This window comes from Ursus americanus, chromosome X (assembly GCF_024610735.1).
Source record: "Ursus americanus isolate L20-20 chromosome X, mUrsAme1.1.p, whole genome shotgun sequence".
NCBI lineage: Eukaryota > Metazoa > Chordata > Mammalia > Carnivora > Ursidae > Ursus > Ursus americanus.
Window position 1 is genome coordinate 19,036,334 of NC_142164.1, and position 26,090 is coordinate 19,062,423.

Here is a 26,090-nt window from a genome sequence, read left to right on the forward strand (position 1 = left end):
TTTGAATAAAGTCTATACAGAGTGAGAAGTGGTAGGAATGGCTGAGTAAAGAAGGGAATGAGGGAAACTAGGAATCAAAGACTAAGACAGAAGAATCTAGATGCCTAGAGGGCTGGTTTGGCAGAATGGGCAAAGTTAGAAGCAAAAGATATTGATGAAATGGGGAGATAGTTGGGTAAACACAAAAGATATTAAGGAAATGGAGAGATGGTTGGGTAGGACTTACATACCTTCTCTGAAGGTCTTACTAATATCTAATCAATCCCTTGCCATCATAGGTGGGTAAGTTTCAAACAGAGCTTTGATTTCCCTAATTTGACCCAAGATGGCTTTGAGCATATGGTTGCTTAGAGTTGTGGTAAAAGTCATGTTTTATGGAGGCTAAGACCTCTATAAAACTTTATTCTGTTCTCTATCTACAGTTCACATTCCTCAAATTGGCTAGACAACTAACAAATTTTGAGTCCTTGGTCACAAGGGGTCATCAAGGGATTATTTCCTGACTGAAAACTTATGTTCGAGTTAGTTTGGGCAAGATCTAAGCAAGTGTAACCTAGTGAAGTCACTTCAAATCTAAAGGCACCCAGATATAGAGGAGGATTTTGCAGGGTGACACCAGATTGGGAATTCCTCTGTCCTAGAGCAAGCTTTTCTTTATTTTATCATTTGCCTGGACAATTGCAGTATCCTCCTAACTGGTCTTATTGTCTCCAGGCTTGTCCCTGAGTGATTTATTCTCCACACTGCCGGCTTATGAATATTCTAAACAGAAATCTGACCACATCAACTGTTCTACTTTAAATTCTTCAGTAGCTCTTAATTGTCCTGAGAATAAAGTCCAAATCCCTTAACTTACAAGGCTACCACAGTTAGAAACTTACCTCTCAGACCTTATCTTTTACAGCTCCTCTTCCCTTCCTTGCATGTCGTATCCTCCCCTTTGCACTTACAACTTTCCTCATTTACAACTCCCTTACTTTTCATCAGTGAAGAATCCTCCTCCTCATATTTTTAATCAAAAGTATTTACTCATTCCTTGGAATTTTAGGACCAATGGTTGCAGCATGCAATCATCCTATACTCATATACTGCCTTATTCCATTTCCCTTTTCTTACCACCATTTGTTGCCTCCTCTATAAGATTGTATGCCTTGGCGGGGAAAACTGAGGTATCTCAGAACTATGTAACCTAGTACCTGGGACCAAGTTGGCATTCAATAAATGTTGTTTATGGGAAGAATAATGGATTCGTGTGTACTGCGTCTTTGGACTTTTCCATGGGCATATATGTCTACTTTTGAATCCTCCGAAAAGTCCAGAGATGTTTCAGTAATCCATCCCCTTTCCTTTATCAATATTCTACCTCTTCTCCAATATTTATTTCTAGTTTGATCTTTTCCTATGCCTCTGCCCCCAGCATTATAACTCATTTGCAAATCCATTGTTTTCTATTGATCTGATGTATGTGTATGTGTGTTGTATTCCTAACTAAATTAAAATCCCTTGAGGTAATGAGTCACATCTATATTTGTCTTTCCCAGTAATAGTGAGCCATGAAAAATAAGCATACATTAAATGAACAAATAGGGGCTTGTAGTACCTAGTTGATGTGGAATTGAAGACGGTTTGTGTAGAGCTTAAAGCAGGGCAGAGTTAACTAGATGTGATTTTAAGAAAGAAGTAGGGAGATAGCATTTCTTGTGGGCCTACCAAATGCTAGATCCTCAGATTATCTCATTTAGTCATCACAAAAACCTGATTTGAAAAATTTTTTAATTAAGACTTTGTTTTTGGAGTTTTCTGTTCACGGCAAAACTGAGGGAGAAGGTACAGAAAGTTCCCATATTCTCTCTGCCCTACATATACTTTCTACATTACCAACATCCACTTGAAGAGTGGTACATTTGTTACAATTGTAGAACATACATCGACACATCATAATCCAAAAGCCATAGTTTACATGAAGGTTCACTCTTAGTGTTGCACATTCTATGGGTTCAACAACCTAATTTTATCCTGATTTTTTACATGAGGAAAAGGAGTATCAGAGAAATGGTGATGTGCTCAGTCACACATACACAGCCAATATGGGATAGAGTCAGAATTTCAAACTCAAGACTGAATCTAGAGCCTCTGTGTTTAACTACTTTACCAGTTTGCATCAGGGTGATCATTTCACTTTCTTTAAATACTTGATTTGTCATGAGCACTATGACATCAAGACACTGTGTGATGAACACTGAACTGAGTGAATAGCAACACATTTTGTTTAGATCGAGTTCTCACATAACATATCTGAGGCACAACGGAAAGAAAAATAAGGAACTCAGGCAGGCAGGAAGGAAGGGAGTGAGGGAGGGAGAGAGAGAAGGAGGGAAGAAAGGGATTAAAGCAAGCAAGCAAGAAAGAAAATATCCTGAAATATCTTGCCATCTTATTCTTTCAGAAAGTGTACAGTTGGGAATGGAGGGTCACCATATCATCTGGTTTCTTCTTTGGACTCTTTCCTGAAACTAGACCCAAGAAGGAGAAAGAGAGCTTTTCCAACAGTCTCTTGCTCTGATACTTCAGAAAATACAATTTCTCATAGGAAAAGTGCCAAAACCTCTGAAAACATATTTTAAGAAAATGTCCCTTGGTAGTGTCTAGAATTTTAAAATATTTTACCAGTATCCATGTGTTCTTCAACTTCATGAGGCTCCAGGGCCCTAGAGCCCCACTTAGCTAAAGCAAGGATTCTGAGGTCTGGCCCCTGCCTTGTTCTGTCATTGCTCACTCTACCTCCAAACCTTAGATGACTTGCAGAAAGTTCCTAAGACATGCTCACTCTAGAAGCAACTGTTTTTCTTGGTGAATTGGATGACCCCTAATTACCACTGGTCCTGCCTAGGTAATATGACCTAGTTAACTTGATGTAGTATATCTTGCTTGGGCTTTATTTTGGCTGATGTGCCTCTCCATCCAAAACTAAGCCATCTTGAGGGCAGGGCGTGGATTTACTAATAATATGTATAATAGTAATAATGACCAAGGAAGAGCACCTTTGGCTGATTGAGTGCCTACAGTCCCGGTATCTGTTGTTTTACCCACAACTTCTCATTTCGTTTTACAGATGAAGAAAATGAGGCTCTGAAAGATGAAGCAATTTGACAAAAGAAGAAATTTGACAAATCTTTACTAATAGAGAAGAAATTTTAACACACCCTCTCAGAAACTGATAAAGCAGATATATAAGAAAATATAATATTAACAAAATTATGAAGCTTGAGTTAATACATATACACAATACATACCTAATCTTGGGCCCCAAAATATAGGGTATATGTTATTTTCTTTTTTTATATAATAATATTTTTAAATTATATTATGTTAGTCACCATACAGTACATCCCTGGTTTTTGATGTAAAGTTCGATGATTCATTAGTTGCATATAACACCCAGTGCACCATGCAATATGTGCCCTCCTTAATACCCATCACCAGCCTATCCCATTCCCCCACCCCCTCCCCTCTGAAGCCCTCAGTTTGTTTCTCATTGTCCATAGTCTCTCATGCTTCATTCCCCCTTCTGATTACCCCCTCCCTTTATTCCTTTCTTCTCCTACCGATCTTCCTAGTTGTTATGTTCCATAGATGAGAGAAAGTCAAGCAGAGAAAGACAATTATCATAGGGTATACGTTATTTTCAATCACATTTACAAAACTAGAACACAAGTATCAAAGGAAGTCTCAATAAATTCCAATAAGCTAATCATATTAATAACATTCTCATAAAGATGCAATAAAATGGAAGCTAAAAAAATACTCAAAAAGTGGATGTACAGAAAAAGGAATCCTTGTGCATTGGTCATCTTGCCATATGATCCAATAATTTTGCTATTGGGGGATACTTACCCAAAGAAAATGAAAATACCAATTTGAAAAGATATATGCATCTCTATGTTTATTACAGTATTATTTTTAAAAAAACTCCATGTATTTGGACACAAATTCTTCTAAATGGAATAAAGAAAAAATTAATTGCACATAATTATTACTGAATGACATACCAAATTGTAGAGTGTACCTGATGTGATATTTCGACTGATGTGACATATTGTGTGCAACATGAAACAAAATTACTGAATATTAATATATTAAGAATTCAATTCAAAGGGCGCCTGGGTGGCACAGCAGTTAAGCGCCTGCCTTCAGCTCAGGGCGTGATCCTGGCATTATGGGATCGAGCCCTACATCAGGCTCCTCCGCTATGAGCCTGCTTCTTCCTCTCCCACTCCCCCTGCTTGTGTTCCCTCTCTCGCTGGCTGTCTCTATCTCTGTCGAATAAATAAATAAAATCTTTTTTTTAAAAAAAGAATTCAATTCAAGAAGTTAGAAAAGAACCATGAACTAAACCAGAAGAAAGTACAAGAAAAGAAATAAATATCAAAAGAAAAATTAATAAAATAGGAAACAAAAATTAAAAATGCTTAATAAAACCAAAACCTAATTTTTTAAAAAGCTTAATAAATAGGCAATACTCTGATAAGATTAAGTGAAAAAAGAATCAAGACCTGGATAACCTTTATTAGCAATGAAAATGGGAGCATTACTAAACAAATATTCATATTTTTTAAAATAATAAGAGTATGCTATAAAATTTTTTATGCCAAGCAATGTGAGAACTCTGATGACATGGACAATTCTATAGAAAAATACAAATCAACAATTTTATTCAAGAAGAAATTGAAAATTTGAGTAGGCCATTAGACATTGAAGAAATTCAATCAGTAACCAACATCTCTGCCATCAAAGGCACCAATCCCATATTCTTTTAGGCAAGTTTTATCAAACTACTAAAGAATAGACAATCTCTACATTATATAAAATATTCTGGAGAACAGAAAAAGAAGAAAAGTTGCCCAATTCATTTTATGAATTTAGTAAAACCTTGATACCAAAGCCAGGCAAGCTTGTTAGAAAGATGAAAAATTATACCCCAATCCACTTTTGATAAGTCTCAAAAGTCCTAATTAAAATGGTACTTGAACTCAACAAATGTATAAAAAAGTACAATATGATCAAATGGGCTTAATTTTAGGAATTAAGGGGTAGTCTAATTTTAGAAAATCCATTACTACAAGTTACTACTTAAGCTGATCAAAGAAAAACAATATGCTATTGTGGACATTGCTGCTATAAACATTGAGGTGCATGTGCCCCTTCAGATCACTACATTTGTATCTTTGGGGTAAATATCCAGTAGTGCAATTTCTGGGTCATAGGGTAGCTTTATTTTCAACTTTTTGAGGAACCTCCATATTGTTTTCCAGAGTGGCTGCACCAGCTTCCATTGCCGCCAACAGTGTAGGAGCGTTCCCCTTTCTCCACATGCTCACCAACATCTGTCATTTCCTGACTTGTTAATTTTAGCCCTTCTGACTGGTGTGAGGTGGCATCTCACTGTGGGTTTGATTTGTATTTCCCTGATACCAAGTGATGTTGAGCACTTTTTCATGCGTTTGTTGGCCATTTGGATGTCTTCTTTGCAGAAATGTCTGTTCATGTTTTCTGCCCATTTCTTGATTGGATTATTGTGAAATAAGTCAATCAGAGAAAGACAATTATCATATGATCTTTCTGATACGTGGAATTTGAGAAACAAGGCAGAGGATCATGCGGGAAAAGAGGAAAAAATGAAATGGAATGAAACCAGACAGGGAGACAAAACATAAGAGACTCTTAATCTCAGGAAACAAACTGAGGGTTGCTGGGGTAGAGGGGGTGGGAAGGATGGGGTGGCTGGATGATGGACGTTGAGAAGGGTATGTGCTATGGTAAGTACTGTGAATTGTGTAAGACTGATGAATCACAGACCTGTACCCCTGAAACAAATAATAAATTATATATTAATAAGAAAAAAATATGTACTCATCTCAGTAGATTTAAAAAATTAAATGAAATCCAACATCTCTCTATAGACAAAAAAAAAAACCTCTAAACAAATCAAGAATAGAGGGAAAAGTTTAACCTGACAAAGGACATCTACCAAAACCTACAATAAACAGTATACTTAGTGTAGAAATTTTAGAAACATTTTCATCAGAGCCATGAACAATATGAGGATACCCCCTCTCCAAATTACCATTAAACATTGCATTGGAAAGATCATTGTCAAATTAATAATACAAAGAATAAAAATAGATTTAAGCATTGGAAAGGAAGAAAGTGTCATTATTCATGGACTATCTGACTGACTACACAGAAAACAAAAGAGAATTTTCAGACAAATTATTTTTACTATTTAGTGAGTTAATCAAGGTTGCTGCATAGATGTTTTTTAAAAACTGATAATAAGATGTTATGAGCACCAGGGGTTATACACAACTGCTAAACTGTTGAACACTATCTGAGACTAATGCACTGTATGTTGACTAATTGAATTTAAATTTTAAAAAATCGATAATAGTCCTATAGAGTAGTTGGGGAGCCTGGGTGGCTCAGTCAGTTTAATGTTTGACTCTTGGTTTCAGATCAGGTCATGATCTCAGGGTCATAAGGTCCAGCCCTGAACTTTGCATTCAGCAGGGAGTCTGCCTGAAATTCTCTTCCTCTCCCTCTGTCCCTCCCACACGTGCTCTCTCTCTCTCTCAAACAAATAAATCTTTAGAAAAAGTCCTATATGGTAGCAAAAACAATTAGAAGATATAATTTTTACAAGTTACCATTCACTGGCTAAAATTTTAAAAAATTTATAATGTTAAGTATTGTTGAGGATGTGTGACAACTACTAAAATTTGCATACATTGTTGGTGGGAATGCAAAATGGTATAGCCTCTTTATAAAACAGACAGGCAATATTTTATAAAGTTGAACATACACTTACAACATGACCCAACAATTTCACCCTTGGAGTTTTCCCAAGAGAGATGAAAACATGTTCACACAAAGACTTGTCATGTGAATGTTTATAATTGCTTTCTTTATTACAGCTAAGACCTGGAAACAGCCATGAGCTGGTGAATGGATCAACAAACTGGTACATCCATACAAAAGAACACTAGTCAGCAATAAAAAGGAAACTACTGAAACAAACAAAAACATGAATAATTTCAAAAGCATTATGCTGAGTAAAAAGCATAAAAGACTATATACTATATAATTCCACCTATATGAAATTCTAGTAGTTATATTATTGTGTCAGGCTACATATCAGTAGTTGTCAAGGACCCATTGTGGGTGGAAGAGACTCACTTTAAGGGGCATGAGGAAACTTTCTGGAGTGGTGGAAGTGTTCTACATCTTGGATGTAGTGATGATTACACAACTGTATTCATTTGTCAAGACTCATCACATTTTAATTGGTGAATTTTATTGTTTATAAATTATACTTCAATAAAGCTAGTTAAAATAAAGCTACCATTTGCAACAACAAGCAACACTATTAAGTAACTAAGTATAAATCTAACAAAAGATGCCCATGATCCTTATGGAAAATATTGTAAGCACTACTGAAGGACATAAAAGACTTTAATAAAGGGAGATAAATATCAGTCTACATATAGGAAAGCTCATTAACTTAAAGATGTCCACAGTCCCAAAAAGTAATCCATAAGTTCAATGAAATTCCAAAGTTGCAAAACTATTTTTTAAGGGAACTTAACAAACTCATTCTAAAATTCATATGAAAAATTAAAAGACCAAGAATATTCAAGACAATTATAAAGAAGCACAAATAAGAAAGACTTATCCTATAGATATCAAGACTTAGACAACTAGAGTAATTAAAAGAGTGTAGTATTTGTGTACAGAGAGGCAAACAGAAACTCAGACACAAATCTGAAAAAATAAGTAACCTTGATATATGACAGAACTGGCATTGTGGATCATGAGAGGAAAGGGTGGATTATGCAATAATTGGCATAAGAATAATTGCTTGTTTACACTGGAACAAATAAAATTAGTTTCCTACATTGCATTATATACACAAATAAATTCCAGATGGATTTAATAACTAAATGTTTTTTTTTAATTTTTACATTTTCAAAGAAATTTAGAATAATATATGGTATCAAGGTAGAAAAGGATTTCTTGAATAAGACACAAGCAACACAAATATTAAATGATTGATGAATCTGACCACATCAAAAAAAACCCTCTACCATTCTATGTTATAATAAACAAAGTTAATAGGCAACTGACAGACTTGGAGAAGACATCTGCAAAAAATATATACCAGACAGATACAAACTATATAAATGACCACCTTTAGTTAAAAAACAATCCTAACTAACAATGGACAAAATATTATTGGACAATGCACAGAAGAGAAAACATGCTTTTATCCTTGCTAATAATCAGGGAAATGCATATTAACTTAGCACAGAGAAACTATTGGGTAGACATCAGATTGCCCCAAATAAAAACATCTGCTAATACCAAATGTGGGCAAGAATGTGAGGAAATAGATACTATTATACGCTGCTTGTGGGAATGTGTGTTTTTACACCCATTTTAGAGAGCAATTTGGTAGTACCTAGTGAATATGAAAATATGAGTATACTCTGAATCAACAATTCAACTCTTAGGTACCTTAAAGAAATCCAAGAAACATATTCAAGGATATTCAGTGCAACATTGTTTGTAATGACCAAAGTTTATTAATAGAAATGTCCATCCTTTTCTAGACCAAAACATTTTTAGGTTTTCAATTTATTAGAATCTTTTATCTTTTTATTAATCCATCCAGTGCAACCTCAAAACAAGAATGTGAGAAAAACAATTCCAGTTGCAGGACTCTTCATTTTAGCAAGTAAGCTATAAGGGAAAACAAACCCACAGTATTCAGTATAACAAAGAGCAAGGTAAATCAACAATAAGTAAATGAGAACTACATGTATCGACAGGGATAGGTCCGAAAAAAAACAAATGGAGAGGAGGGGAGAAAAAGCAAGTTGCAAAAAGTTATGATGCCATTTGTGCAAAATTTAAAACATACAAAATATTACCACGTATTGTTTATGGATACATTCATATGTAGTAGAAGGATAGAAGCATAAACATGGAGGATACACATCAACTGTAGGATAATGGATGCTTCTGGGGCTCAAGAGAAATGGGATTGGAGACAAAAGGAATTTTCACTGTACTTACAATGTTTTACTTCTTAGAAAAACAAGCTCTATAACAAAAATAAATAAATAATGGCTTATCCATATGCCAGAGCACATTGCAAATGTTACAATGAGTAAGACTGATTTGTGTATGCAGATACAGAAAGATCTCTAAGATAAATTAAAAGCTCTGTAGAATTATTATGTACTGTGCAATAACTTTTGAGTAAATATGAAAAATGTAAATGTATATAATGCATAAGCATACAAAATTTCTTGAAGCACCAACAACAAACTGTTTACAGTAGTTGCCCCTGGGGAGAGGGACTGGTGGCCTGAAGTTGAAAGGAAGATTAGTTACACTGTTTTAATTTTTCACTATTCACAAATTATGTGTTGTTCATTAAACTGAGTTTTTGAAAAATTCACAAACTTAAAATCAAAGACCTTATGCCTTGTGTGATCTTTAGGTTAGTATTCTTTGTGTATTAAAGATTACGTAACATTTACTGGATTTTCTTTTAATAAAACTTCCCGCTGGGCCTTTGTGATGAGCAAACTGGCAATTAAGTAAAAGGTGTCACTTCGGTGAGCTGTCCAGCTGAAAGATTTTTTTCATTTCCCTCAAGGCCAAGAGCTATATCTGAGACATCTTTGTACCTCCCACCATAACTAGCACAGGCCCTTGCTTGTGTTAGTAAATTATACCCATACATTTATTCTTTCACTCATTTATTCATGCAACAAATGTTATTAGAGAACAAGTATATTTCACTGCAAAGTTTTTAAAAGAACTTTGTACTTTAAACAGCTTTCTCTGGGACGGCCAGGTATTTGGAACTGCTGTTGTTCTATGGGAAATGTGAGTTGACATTAAATAAGCAAGTCACACACGAATTTCAGGGTTATGATCCATTTGCATGTTTGCAAATATTCAGAAGAATTATTATCTGGGGCATCTGGGTAGCTCAGTTGGTTGAGTGACCAACTCTTGATTTGGGGTCAGGTCATGATCTCAGGGTCATGAGATTGACCCCCACATGGAGCTCCGGGCTGGGCATGGAGCCTGCTTAAGATGCTCTCTCTCTCTCTCCCTCTGCCCCTCCCCCACCTCTGCTCATGCATGCACATGCGTGCTCTCTCTCTCTCTAAAAGAAAAAAGGAGTTATTTTCTTCCACAAACTACTTTTGATAAATTCGAATGATGATGAAGGGAGAATATGGTCTTAGTGAAAATGACAATGTTGTTACTATTGTCTGAAGCCATTGCTCTCCTTTTCTGATGACCACCATCCTCTCCTGAATTCCTCTCCTCCTCCCTGGACTTCCTGCCTTGAGTATTTTCCTTTGCCTCTAATTTATCATTTGCATAGCCACCCAAAGTATATAGTTTTCTAAAATACAAATATGACTATGCCACTTCCCTATTTAAAAACTCTTTAATGGTTTCTTATTGACTTCAGGGTAAATTCCACACTCTTTAAGCAGTGTACAGGAACCTCTGTGCCTGTCTATTTCTCTGCCTCCTCTGCCATCACTCCTTAAGGGGTGCATGCTAGTCTCTCTGACTGAAACTCTCTTCACCCCCTTATTGGCTTAAAATACTTCTATTCATCTTTCAAAACCCAATGAGCTATAAAGATTAATGAAATAATAGATGAAAAAGTGCTTTGAAAAAAACATGCAAACCAAAAATCCCAATGCAGATGGCGGGCCCTCCAATAGATCTTCACTGCTACTAGTTCTTCTGCAAACTGATCCCCAAGCTCCTTTCCCTGTGCTACATCTACATGTTATACAGAGTCCTATTGTATTCATTATGTTGCAATTCCATCACTTTCTTTACACATCTGTCACTTCCACTAGTCATTGAGCTCCAAAGTCATGAGTTCAGCTTCCCAACCTTCCTTCACCTTTATATCACCAGCATTTAGAGTACTGTTGAACACAGAGGGACCCAATATTGTTTGTGAACTTCAAAACCAAATGATGACAATGATGGTAGTCTGGGGTAACAGGCAGTGATCACATCTCTGCAAGTGCTCTGTCTTATATGATGTTTACATAGCACTATAGGATGTTCACATAGACATCAAAGAAACTGGAGAGAGGACTCACCAAGTGCTATACAAAGAGGTTTTACTACCTCCAACCAACACTTTTCTGTATAGCCTAGAAAGAAGATAGAACCAGCACTAAAGAAATGTGCTCAGGAGGCCAGATGCAGTCTGTTCACCTAGGATGGAAAAATGACAAGTTAACTAGTTTAAGAAACTACCTCCAACAGCTTGTATAAGAGGACTTTTAATTTGATTTTAAAAACCAAACCATAGCAGTTGTGCTTTTAAGTATAATATAGAATCACTTAAAGTTGACTGAAGGCTTTGGGGCAAGGGGATTTAGATGTTTTCAGATTAAATTTCATGATGTAAAAAAGTAAGGGTTTTACTTCCAGCTTTAGGAATCCAGATATCTTTGAACTTAAGGACTAAACTTCTATGATCAGCAACATCATTCATGCTTCTCAAATATGATATTAGCATGGAGCATGTAAATTCTAGTTGATAAAGCCTTTCCCACACAATCATCTCATCTGAGACCCACACAACCCTGTGGAGTCAGCAGAGCAGGGATTATTGCCCCCATTCAAAGGAGAAAAAACTGGGATCCAGTAAAGATAGTGAGACACCAGATTGCACATGCAGTGGGAAAACCAGGTCTAGAACCTAGATTTTCTGTCACTAGTTCCAGTGATTTTTACATTTACCCTCCCCAAGCTATCACTTAGTGCTTTCAGTAGCCTCTGGAGGCTGGCTTAGATGGATTGTGGCTCTCTGACCCATGTGACAATGTCAGATACTCCAATATCCAATTTCACACCATTTAGTCAGCAGTCACTGAATGGAAGTTCAGGATGTCATGAGAATCAAACATTGATCTTTCAATTAAAAAACAAAACTCCCTCAGGAGCCAAACTTAAAAATAATTGGTTTTCTTATTTGAACTGTATCTTACCAGTCCCTGCTTGCAGAAGGTTAGGAGTGCTTAAAAGATAGGTACATTGGCAAGCATTATACTCTTCCTAAACCCAAAGGAGCTAAAAATGTTTTGGCTACAGCTACCTGAAAACTGAAAGTGCTTTTATGTGATGAACACTTAGTTCTTCCTTTTGGAAGAAGTATAGTTGCACAGAGATGAAGGGTTGGAAAGCTGTGATTTTTAAGGTCCTATTGAATCTTTCTAAAGGATATATAATAACATATCTGTCATGCTGTTGCTGGGTCTACTCCTAGTCAAACAACATAGTAGTGGTGCAGCACATAGCTACCTGTCTTAGCAACCCACTTTGGTTTCCACTAAGTATTTTGGGCTCCACATATACAGATGAAATCAGGAGACAGGCTCTGAGGAAGCAAAGAGAACATCTCTACCATGGGCTCATCATAGTCATCTAGGGATGGCTTAAGTTTCCAAACTCAAGTGGAAGGAAAACGATGAGGTAATTATCTTGATAATCACTATCAACACCTATCTTTACTCCCTCTCCTCTTCTGAAAGGCAATCTTTCATTCTTGCTTGAAGATGATGCCTCCACTTGTGTATTCCCCATGCCATCCCCTCTAACTTTCTGAGAACCTCTTTGCTCCATCACTTATCTCTTTGCATGTCATTCATATTTTCTTCTCTCTGGACTTAGATTCTTTGCCTAAAATCTTGTTCAAGTTTTTCCTTTGCTGAAAAACAAAAGTAAGAATAAACAAATATCTTCTGTCAATCCTCTTTGACCTCTAGTGTTTTTTTGTTTTGTTTTGTTTTGACTCTCTCTCCCTCTCCTTTACTTCACCAATAGTCTTTTTGAAATAATAGCCCACATTTGTGGTTTTTACTGTTCACCTCCCCACCTCAGTACAGTCAGGATCCTTGCCCAAGTGTGCCAATATTCAGGGACCCTTCCTTACTAACAATTGTGATGGTGCCTTTCCTCCCTTGGACTCCATGGTATCACCCTCTTGGTTTCTCCCACTTCTGTGACCCATTTAAAAAATCTTTTTTCTGGTCTTTCTTTCTCCAAAAATACATGTGCTCCTCCCTTTTCTGTCCTCAGCCTCCTACTCATTTTGCTCAAGCAATGTTTCTGAAATCAATGGTCAACACGGTCCGCAGGTTACTGGTTCTTTACTCACATTATTCCCTCTTCCTGGAATGTCTTCCCTCTCTTATCCTAAAAAGGTACTACTTTTGCTGGGCACCCACCATAGCTCTGAAATAATTTCCTTAATCCTGACCTCTAAAGCCCTTTTTTCTAAAGCAGAATTTGTTACATCTCCATCATGGAAATCTGCCTCAATTTCTTAATTTGTTGTTCAGCTTGAATGATGGCAATCTCCATATGGCTCCTATTATCCAGTTACCTGACAAAAACTCCTGGCTCATAATATAATTAGGATCTTGTAAATTTACATTTACACCAACATACATAAGATTAACTTTTTATCTCCAGGAGAAAGAGTTATAATTGAAATACAAGTACAATGTAGTAGTGAAGTAATCATTATTCTCAGTTTTTTCATCTGAAAAATCAATTGAGACAAATTAAAGACCTACTCCCAAATACCTAATAAGATAGTTGGGAAGATTAAAAATGATGATGGATCTAAAAGTTCTTTGAAAGATATTAAGCTCCCGACATGTAAATTACTAAATTGAAGGTAAGTCTTTCTTCAGGTACTTACGTATTACACATTAAGGGCGGGGCACTAAAGGGAGATTAAAAGAGAGCAAAAAGTATAAAAGCGTGCTATAATGGAAGGAGCAGAACTGAAAAATGAGACCTGGGTATCCATTCCTACTCTGTTACTGACTAGATCTGAGATGCTAAAAAAGGCACTTTACCTGCCTGGATCTTCTTTTTCAGTTACAAAATTAAAGTGTTGGTCAGATGATATTTTGAAAGTCCGTTCTGTCTTTAATAATCCATGGAAGGAAGTGGGAGAGACTTAACACTTATCATATGGTTCTTCCTTAGAACTGTTATTTTCAAATACCCCCCAACTCTCTTGCCCTTCTTTTCTTCCATTGTTTTCATTTGGCCAAATTCCAAACCTGATTGAAACCAACTATTTGCCTACTCCACCCTGGAAGCTAAACATTGCCAGAGAATATCATTCAAGAAAGCAGTTTGGTTTCACCTTCTTAAATTTATGATCTCAAAGATCAAATTGTCAGTCAATACTGCCTGACAATCATAGTATTTGTTCTAGTAAGATAGCCTTTTTATTTCCAGATATGACTATTTTACAGTTTTTCCTCCCTCAAACTTCCCATATGTCCTTCTCTCCCCTCACTTTTACATCCTACTTCTTTGAGAAAACAGAAACCACTAGGAACAAACTGCTGCATCTTCCTACAATTAAATGTACCAACTTAACTATGAATCCGTCCATTTTATCTAGCCTTCTTGTTAAAATAATGAAGTGTTCCTGTCTTTACCAAAGATTAACCCCTCCTCTTGTGCACTGTATCCCATACCCTCCCACTTTCTAAAAGATTTCACTCCCAAAATTTGTTCCTTATTTACTTGCTCATCATCAATATCCACTCTATGCTGGATCATTTTCATTAGCATACAAAAGATAGGGTCAATGCTCATTTCTCTATAGTTACCACTCAATTTCTCTGCTCTCCTTCAGTCTCCACCCCTCCACTGACTCTATTAGTCGTGTAACCAAATACAAGAGACTATTCCCTGTCTTCTCTTAATCTCACAACTGTTTTTGTCACACTCGATTCTCTTGAAACATGGCTTCTACTATTCTATTTCCTCTTGGTTTTCATTCTACCTTATCGACTCCTCTTTTTCCATCTACTTCTCTTGTCCTATATCAGGTCTAAGAGAAAAAATAAGGTCTTAAATATCAGTGTAAGGCATTTTTGTATATCCATAATTTCTCTGTAGGTCAGCTTGCCCATTATCATGGATTTGAATATTATCTATATTCTGATAATTCCTGAATTTATATTCCATCCTAGCCCTTGACTCTCAAATCCAACTGTCAGCTTGTCCTCTCCACTCAGAATTCTCAAACATCTCAAACTTATTATCTCCAAATTGATCTTGTGTTTACCCTAAACTTTTCCCCCACATTATCACCATCTAAGTAAATGAAACCAGTTACTCAAACCAGAAACTCGGTGGTTATCTTTGATATTTCACCTTTTAGCACTCCTCACATTGAATTTATTAGTAAGTCCTAGTATTTCTACTTCCAAAATGTATCTTGAACCTGTCTTCTGTCCATTTTTTGTGCAACCACTTTATCCAGGATTACTATCATGCCACTGAAATTGTCTCTTAACTGTCTCATTCTCATTCCTTAAATTTTCCTTTTAACTCATTTATTAAACAGAACCAAAAGTGATTTTAAGCTCTAAATTTGATTACAATGCTGCTTAACACCCTCCAATGAATTCCTATAGTATTTGAGTTTATTTTTATTTATTTATTTTTAAGTAATCGCCACACCCAATGTGGGGCTCAAACTCACAATCCTCTGATCAAGAGTTGCATGCTCTTCCAACTGAGCCAGCCAGGGGCCCGCCTGCAGTATTTAAAATTTTTGTGCCACGGCATGGCCTACAAGGACCTAAATGATCTGGGCCTTTCCAATTTTTCCTACATCCCTCTTCTTCATTTCTCTGTCTCTTTGCCTTTCTGTTTATTTTTCTCTCTCTCCAACTCCCCCTCTACCATATGTTAGGGGTTTTTTTTCAGTTTACTTCAGTTTTTCTAACACATTAAATAATTCCCTCAAGTCCTGTTCCCTCTGCCTAGAATACTCTACTACCCCCACTCTCAACTCTTACATGACTATCTCCTTCTCATTTTTTTAAGTCTCGATTTTTCATGCTTTTATTGACCACAGCAACCAAAATAACCCTCTCCCAAACACACATACATATAACATATTTCCTATTTTGGGTCCTTGTTTTTTACATTCATCGTAGACAACTTAAAATTATTTTATGAGTCTCTTTCCTTGGTTTTAGTCTTTCTTTCCCACTAAAATTTTAAGTCCATGAGACTTAGAGAGTATTCCTGACTTGCTAAAAAATTCTTGACTTTTTCCTTATTTTACTCTAAGCATCTTTCAAAGAGTTTTGCACATAGTAGGCATTTAATATTGTTGAATATCTAATATGGACCAGTGATTGTGAAAAACATGTAATACAGAATCAATATGCTATTCTACAGATGAAGAAACTGACTGTGAGATAAGTGATGTGACTTATTCAAAGGTACACGGCCATTAAGTAGCAGAGCTGGAATTTGAATTCAGGTATGACTCTTTTTACTATAACCATCATCTTACCATCAGTAGTTCACTTTCACTCCACTATTCCTCTTCTACTAACATTTAGAGAACTTGTTATCAAATAAGTTTTAAGGATTAGACATCCTTCAACATAATGCATTTCAATTCATGTGATTTAATTGGTATGGAATTTCTAAAACAAGAAACAGATTTGATCATAGACCTTATACAATTTATACATAAGTGATTTAGAATACTCACTGCTGATGAAAACAACACTAGCAGCTTTAGAAACAAGCAGAATAAGATCTCCAAGGATAGAACATTTTCCCTCTGTTTTTTTAAAATAAATATCAGGAAATATGTGCATATTTATGTCACAGTCACAGTTTCAAGGGCCTATACATTCTATATATAATGGGGTAATTGAAGTAATGGATGAATTTTCCAAATGGCTCCTGGGGGGACTGTGGTCAAATTTATTAATTAAGATTAAGAATCTTGAACTTCCAGAAAGAAGCCAATTATGATTGATACGTATGATGCCTCTAAGCAGTTTGATACTTTGTCTAAAAATAGTATTTGACCAATGGTCATTCTTTTTGTTTTTGTTTTTAGATCTAAGTCATGGCTAACCCTGAAGAAGAAAATATGACTCAAATTACAGAATTTATCCTTTTGGGTTTTGGGGATCTCCATGGCCTTCAGTTTCTTCTTTTTGGGGTATTTCTGGTCATCTATGTGATGACTCTCATGGGGAACATTGTAATCCTAATTGTGGTGTCAGCTGATCACTCCCTTCACACCCCCATGTATTTCTTTCTTGGCCACTTCTCCTTCCTAGAGATTGGCTACACCACTACCATTGAGCCCATGATGCTGAGGACATTGTTATCAGCTCATGTGCCTATTTCCTTCCCAAGCTGTGCTTGCCAGTTTTATTTTTTTGCTGCTCTGGTGGCCACTGAATGCTTCTTCCTGGCTGTAATGTCTTATGATCGCTATATAGCCATCTGTAACCCATTGTATTACTCCAGCATAATAGACTACTGGGGTTGCTTACAGCTAGCTGGTGCCTCTTGGGTAGCTGGATTTCTGGCACCCATCCTTCTCATGGTCCTCATTTTTCGGTTAACGTTCTGTGCTGCCAATGAGATTGACCACTTCTTCTGTGATTTGAAGCCCATCATGAAACTGGCTTGCACTGATACTCACGTAGCTGAGATTACCTCTTTTATATGTACCTTTTTATTTGCCGCCGGCCCCTTCATGTTAACTCTAACATCTTACACTTACATCATCTCCACCATTCTGAGGATTCCTTCTACCACAGGGAAGCAGAGGGCCTTCTCCACCTGTTCCTCCCATCTAACAGTGGTCAGTTTATATTATGGGATGCTGGGCATTGTCTATGGCTTCCCTTCAGAGCCTCAGCATGAAGACTTATTGAAGTCACTTTCCCTTCTGTATACAGTACTTACCCCTGCCCTCAACCCTATTATTTACACCCTAAGGAACAAGGATGTAAAGGTAGCTCTGAGAAAATTGGTACAATGAGGAATGTATACCTCACCGAAAGAAAGCTTGATTTTTCTAGTGGTTCTTGGCACCTTCTGAAAACCCTGACAAAGTGGAAATTTTTCTACAGTGTCAAGAATAGTTACTGTGAAATTGTTGGGTTTTCCTTTGTTCCATCAAATTTCCCCACATTAATGAACAGGAAGTATGTTACACTTTCATTTGTTGAACATTTTGTAGGTACCAGGCACTGTGCTAAGTTCTTTGCAAGGATTATTGTGCTAAATTTCCACAGCAACACTGTGAGGTGGCTACTGTTATTATCCCCATTTTACAGATATCGCAGCTGAATCCCAGAGATTAATTCACTTGGTCAAAACCATCCAGTCAAACAATGATACCAGAATATGAATTTGAACCCAAGGTCTGGTGGCACCAAATCCACGATCTTTTCACTAATTCAGGGGAACCCAGAATCTTGGACTGCCTAAAATGGTTATCTTGGACCATAGAAGACATTACTGCAGATGACTTTTCTTAGGAAAACATGAGTTAGATGTGAAGTGAGAGGTAGAAAAGTAATGTAATGCAATCTAAATCTAAATCTGTCTCTTTTTCCCACCTAAAATCTTGATAAAAATCATCAAATAAACATGTCATGGGATTAAAATTTATTTTAGTTTTTCATTTCAAGATTATTGATAAAAATAAAAGATTAAAATCAACCTAACTGGTTCAATAAATTAAATCACATACTCACAATGAAATGCAGTACATCCATAAACAAACAAAAATAGCATAAAGGAATGAGTCAGCTCTGCATATGCTAATATGGAAAGCTTTCCATGATATATTGTAAGTACAAAAAGCAAGGTATAGCGTGGTGCGTGGTGTGTATCATATGACACCATTTATGTAACAATAGATGAAAGAAATAATAGTTATACTTAATTGTAGATGTATAGACTATTCTAGGAAGGTGCATATGAATTCAGTGGTATCAATTTCTTCTTGGAAGAGAAATTAAAGGGAATAGCAGTGTACTTTTTGAGGTAGGGATTATATAAATTATTGAAATGGCATCAAAGTTTAACAAATCATTGTAAATAATACAAAAAGCAGAATTCTTAAACAGCCCACTTTTATATATCAGCATGGAAGCACCTCTAGACATGTAGGAAGCTTCTCTTCTCTTACAGGTAAGTTGTACACTCTCTAAGGGCAAAGACCTTGTCATTACTACTGTATTCCCTCACAGTGCCCTAAATACCAAAAAAGTGTGAGTAACATAGATGTTTACCATTTGTTACTATCATCCAAGACAGGGGGGCTCAACATCCACTGAACATAACAATTCTTAACAACTTAATGTATTTCTATCTCTATAATGGAAAACCAAAGGGGGGAAAGTACAAGCTGTGTATCTAATGTTCTTCTCATTCTTCTATGGCAGTGCAATCATAAAGGCTGGCAAGGGGTTAGACATGAAATGAGAATGGTTTCCTAGGCTCTTACACTGTCACCAGAGTGATCTTCCTGCAATGAAAATTTGTCCACATCCCTCCTGTGTTTAATCAGCCTTTGCCACAAGGATCCCCAATTAAGAACAGAATAAAGGTCTCATACTTTTTATAACTCCATGACTTTGCACATGGTGCTTCTCCTTTTACCTCTGCCTCACCTCTTCCAGGTTTCTTCTCCCATTTTCACTCTTCAAACCCAAGTCAAATATCAAAAATCAAGTGTTGCAAATTCTGTGAAGCATACCCTGATCCTTCATCACCCCTGTAAAGTCAGGCTTTCTTTTTCCCTATGTTACTAAAGCACTTTGCATATATTTCTATTTTAGCATTGATTATATGATACAGTAATTCTTTGCATATGTCTTTCTCTCCATTTAATGAGTTCCTTAAAGACAAAGAATATGTCCTATTTATTTCTGTCTCTACCTTACCTTCACCTCCAATTCTTCCCAGCACCTAGAACAGGGCCTGACATAGAATAAGTATTCAAATAAACATTTTAAAATAAATATGATTATTAAATGACTAAAGTCACGCAGTTAATTAGGGGATGGTTATACCTTTGTTTGACTCCTAGTAAATTGTTCGTCTATTATATAATACTGATATTTGTTCACCTGCCTAAAGTAGAGTCTGAACTATATAATGTCTTAAGGGTACTTCTAGTTCTTACGATCAGAGATTTGTCTTGGGGCAAATTTGACAGTAGAATTTGTGGTAAGGACTGAAGAATCTTGAGCATTTCCTCTAGGATCAGAAACCAGCATTGTCTTGAGTCAATGAAAAGGCAGCCTAAATTATTTATTTATTCGTATTTTAAGCACATTTGTTAAATATAAACTTAACTTATCAATATGTTAAGTAGAAATTTAAATGTAAACACCCACTATATATATATATGGAATATATATATGGAATATATATATGGAATACATATATAGAATATATGTATGGAATATATATATGGAATATATGTATGGAATATATATATATGGAATATATGTATGGAATATATGTATGGAATATATATATGGAATATATATATATGTATGGAATATATATACATGGAATATATATATACATGGAATATATATATATATGGAATATATATATACATGGAATATATATATACATGGAATATATATATACATGGAATATATATATACATGGAATATATATATACATGGAATATATATATATATGGAATATATATATATGGAATATATATATATATATGGAATATATATATATATGGAATATATATATATATGGAATATATATATATATGGAATATATATATGGAATATATATATATGGAATATATATATATGGAATATATATATATGGAATATATATATATATGGAATATATATATATATGGAATATATATATATATGGAATATATATATATATATGGAATATATATATATATATATGGAATATATATATATGGAATATATATATATGGAATATATATATATGGAATATATATATATGGAATATATATATATATGGAATATATATATATGGAATATATATATATATGGAATATATATATATATATATATATATATATATATATATATATATATATGAATGACACTGTTAGGGGCACAAAAGGAATATGAATTTTCCTTGAAAACTCTTCATCTAAACATTGGACCACCTACACTGTCCCAGACATATAGCCTGCACCCAGTAAAAATTTGTTCAACTGAACCAGGCCAAGGGAAGATTGAGTGGCCTGAATTTCTGGGAATAGGACTGGCCTCTGTTGAGAAGATCATCATTTTCTAATACCCATGTTCCTAAATCTGGAGTAATAGGCCTTGGACATTTGTAAGTTGTAGAATACATTGAAGGAAAAAAGAAACGTGAAGAGGAGGGAATATCTTCACTTGGAAAATTTAAGAATCATTGACTCTTCCACAACACCAGCTGCCATCTGCCAATGAGAAAGCAACATATCCGTGGAGAGTGGCAATTAGAGCTAATTGGGTTTCTTCTTTTTAATAACCTGAAACAGGGCCCCATTGAGATCAGGGAAGGAAATCTATTAAAGGCAAGCTGTTCTCTGTATATCACTTAATTCAAAGTACTTAAGGAAGCTGATTATATGCCATGCTCTCCAAGGATAACTGAAGCTCAAAATGGTGGTTTGTGTAAGTTTAAGGACTTGATTCTTAAATCAGAATGCAAATAAGAAATCCTTTGAGAAAAGCCTGAATTAGTGTATGAAAGCAATGCCTTGAGAAAGGGTAGATACTTTTGCACAGGACACAGTTCAATTTGGCCTATATGAAGACAGGCATCTGGATAAAAGTGAGAAATTTAGGTAAATATTCAGCTTTAGGGGCACTGCTTATGCAAAATTTTCAGGTACCTCTTTGTATTTTTCACTACCTGAAAAATTACAGTATTCAATTATGCTTAAAGAGTGGCCTCACCACTCAGACAAACTAGCTTGTGAGTCCTGGCTCTGTGACCATAAATAAGTAAATTAGCCTTGCTGATCTTTAAATCCCTCATGTGTAAAATAGAAATACTAGTATCTATCTTACCTCACTAGGCTGTTATAAGGATTAAAAGAGATAATGCATGTAAAACCCTTGCACATAAGAGATATTCAATACATGTTAATTAATTTATTAGTAGTTATGATGATGATCATAATGCTGATGTTGTCATCGGGCCCTTTCCCACTTCGATATAGTAAAGAAATATTGACTAAGGAGGTATCTAATTACTATATAGGAGTCTGACCACTGAAAAGAGAAGCTAGAGGCCAAGCTTCTGAGGCTTCTCAGTTTTACCAGAGCCTCACTTTACTATCATCTCTGGCAGATAAAATACAGTCTATTTCATATATTAGTTGATTGAGCAGCTTTTGGAAGTTTTGAATTCTGCTGTCCAACATCTGGCTTTTAATGGCAGCCCAAGCAATAAGACCAGACTGACTCCACCTTATTCTTTTTGCCAGAACCATATTTCTTTCTTTCTTTACTTAATTGCCACGTTTCTCTTACTAAAATCCTTCTGACAACGAGTAAAGTGCAGAGAAACAAAGGGGGTGCTAACAAAAGGTAGAACACAGAAAATATAGTCAATGGTACTGTAACAGCATTGCATAGTAACAGATGGTAGCTACACTGGTGGTGCGCACAGCATAACTTATAGAGTTGTTGATTCACTATATTGCACACTTGAAACTAATGTTAATACTGTTTGTCAACTATACTAAAAAATGAGGGTGTCTGATAGGAGACGAAGGCAGGCTAAGGGAGAATGGACCTGTTAAACTACTAAGAGTATGATCACAACTTCATCATATGTTGTTAGTCTATGTTCTCTGGCCACATATGGGATCCTCTTTCAGTTTCTTGCATCTGTAAATTCTTTTCTGCTTCAGAGTGGTTGAGTGTGCTATTTCCTCTGCCTAAAATGTTGTCTCTGAAAACCTGATATAGTTAGCTCCTTCCTATCCTCTGTACTCTCTAAGTTGACACCAAAGAGACAATGTCTGGCCATCCCTTCTAAATTAACTTCCCTGCCAATACCATCACCTCCATCTAGTTAGGTTCCATTTCAATATATCATCATTTTTCTTAGCACCTAGGAAAGTAGTAATAATGTAATCATTTATATACTTATATTTTTCCTGTCTGTGTCCCAGAACTTCTGTGCCTGCCTCATAGTAAGCACTCATACATATTTGATGAATAAATGAACTAATGCTTTTAGAATTCTCGCCCCTTGGTTAGTCAATGGGTGGGTATTCAATGGTTATACCTTTGATAGATGGATAACTAAGGAGGGTTTGAAACATATCCAAAAATTGTTTTATATTCCTCCTATCAAAAGATAGAATTGGTGTCATCTCCCTAATCTCAAAGGGATTATGCTAGTTTGGACCAATGGAGCATGACTAGCGCATGTGGGCACAATAGTAGCACCCAGAATCTAAAGAGTGACTTCCAAGGCTGGGTCATAAAAAGTGATGCGGCTTTTGCCTTGTTTTCTGTAAATTTGCTTTGGGGGCACTTAGATAATGTGCGAAATTCAACAATCCTGAGGCCACCATTCTGTGAAAAAGACCAAGTCACATGGAGAGGCCATGTAGAGGTGTTCTGGTTGGAAGTTCCTGGGAGACAGAAGTGATATCTATATAAAATCTGTAGCGTCTATTTCATATCTTTAAATTCTTCAATAGTCTGCCCACTGAGAAGGAAGATCTATGTCCCCTCCTTTTAAATATGGAATAGCAATGACATCTTGGACCAATATAGCATAACCAGAGCACTAAAAGAGGGTGACTGTGACAAACAGCATCAATTGGAGACATGCAAGCAAAAATGCCTCTAGCTGTCTGGTCCCCTCTAGTCATAAAGTTTTCCAAGTTGAGGACCCAGACATCATGAGCTATCCCTGCTGTGACCTGTCCAAATTCTTAACCCACAGAATTCATGAGTATAATTCAATTGTTGTTTTATTTCACTAATTCTTCAGGTACTTTGTTATGGAGGAATAGTAACTAGAATAGTGGCCTTGGCATTCATGTCATTTTAGTATGAAAAAAGTAAGTTCAGAAAATTCAGCTATATGGTAAAATGCCTCTTGACTGATATTGGATTTTTTAAATATATATTATACCATTTAATACTTTCCTACACTTGTTTGAAGGCCTGTTTCCGTGAAGAGAAGCTTCCTCAAGCCTTCCAAGCAGAGAGGAATACATCATCCCTCCTGGATGTTACCACTGTGTCGAAGATACCCCTCTATTAGTGCTCTTGTCAGACTTGTTGGACATATTCTCTCTCCCTTCCAAAAATATCCAGTCTATATCATTCAGTTAATACATTTTTGGTGATTAAACAAATGTTTCTAATGATCATTTTAATCTGGTCTGACTTCGATCTCCTCTACATGCCAGGTTTTACCATGTACCAGGTTGGCACAAACCTCCAACAGAATTGGAATATAGATGAGGGTCTGAGCCATCTGTGCTGTTCTGTTTAAGATCATCTGAGGCTTCAACATCCAGATTTCACCATTAGTATTTTATAGATTCATTTCCCACAGTTCTGCTTCCTACAGAAGTAAACACATGGAGAGATGATCACAGTAATGAGGAAGCCAAGGCTACAGCTAAAAGCAACAATAACTATGATAAAAATAACTGCAACTAATAATTAAATTTTACTGTGCTCCAATCAGTGTACTAATGTTTTATATACATGAAATCGTAACATGAAATCTATAGCAGCCATACAAGACAGACACAATTATTATCACCATTTTACAGATGAGGAAATTGAAGTTTAGAAAGAGAAAATGCCAAAATTTCACTGCTAGCATGTTGTAGCATCCAGTCTATCTGACTCTAAAGCTTAGTCTACTGACAAGTATTCCCATCAATATGCTAGCTTCCTGGGGATTTTTAAGGAGATTTATTTTTAATGGCAAAAGAAAAGAAACCCGAGTATGGAATTTATTATTTATTTATTTATTTATTTATTTATTTATTTATTTATTTATATTATGTTCAGTTAACCACCTTATAGTACATCATTAGTTTCTGATGTAGTGTTCAATGATTCACTAGTTGTGTATAACACCCAGTGTTCATCACCACGAGTGCCCTCCTTAATGCCTATCACCTGGTTATCCCATCCCTCCACTCCCCTCCCCTCTGAAACCCTCAGTTTGTTTCCAGGAGTTCATAGTCTCTCATGGTTTGTCTGCCTCTCTGATTTCCCCACCTTCAGTTTTCCCTCCCTTCTTCTATAGTCCTCCGCTCTATTCTTTATGTTCCACATATGAGTGAAACCATATGATAGTTGTCTTTCTCTGCTTGACTTATTTCACCTAGCATAATCCCCTCCAGTTCCATCCGATGCAAATGGTGGGTATTCATCCTTTCTGTCGGCTGAGTACTATTCCGTTGCACGTATGTACCACATCTTTATCCATTCATCAGTTGAAGGGCATCTCGGCTCCTTCCACAGTTTGGCTATTGTGGACACTGCTGCTATGAACGTTGGGGTGCATGTGCCCCTTCTTTTCACTACATCTGTGTCTTTGCGGTAAATATCTAGTAGTGCAATTCCTGGGTTGTAGGGTAGCTCTATTTTTAACATCTTGAGGAACCTCCGTACTATTTTCCAGAGTGGCTGTACCAGCTTGCATTCCCACCAACAGTGTGAGAGGGTTCCCCTTTCTCCACATTCTCACCAACATTTGTTGTTTCCTGTCTTGTTAATTTTTACCATTCTAACTGGTGTAAGGTGGTATCTCATTGTGGTTTTGATTTGTATTCTCCTGATGGCTAGTGATGTTGAACATTTTTTCATGTGTCTGTTAGCCATTTGTATGTCTTCTTTGGAGAAGTGTCTTTTCATGTCTTCTGCCCATTTTTTGGCTGGACCAAGTCTGGAATTTAAAGGCATTTCAGGCAATAACTTTATTGAGAGAAGGGAAGGATGTGCTGAGGGTTAGGCTGGAACACGGTTTTCTTTTTGGTATGAATCTATCGCCGTAAAGACAGCTGTGCAGATGACTGTATTAGTCATTTAATAGGATCAGGGGCAGGGAGGTGGATGTATGTGTGTTGAATTCAGTCATTTTCCCTTACCTTGTGACCCACT

General features: G+C 36.1%; 1 protein-coding gene across 1 annotated transcript; it reads left to right on the top strand.

Annotated features, from left to right (window-relative positions):
* The first annotated feature begins 17,056 nt into the window (after positions 1-17,056).
* On the top strand, positions 17,057-17,962 carry LOC123780190 (olfactory receptor 11L1-like). Its single transcript, XM_045778978.1, has one exon. It carries the CDS (start codon positions 17,057-17,059, stop codon positions 17,960-17,962), a length of 906 nt encoding a protein of 301 aa, XP_045634934.1.
* Positions 17,963-26,090: the final 8,128 nt, after the last annotated feature.

Coding starts and splice junctions, on each gene's coding strand:
- LOC123780190 (XM_045778978.1), top strand. CDS start 17,057: ATGACTCAAATTACAGAATTTATCCTTTTGGGTTTTGGGGATCTCCAT.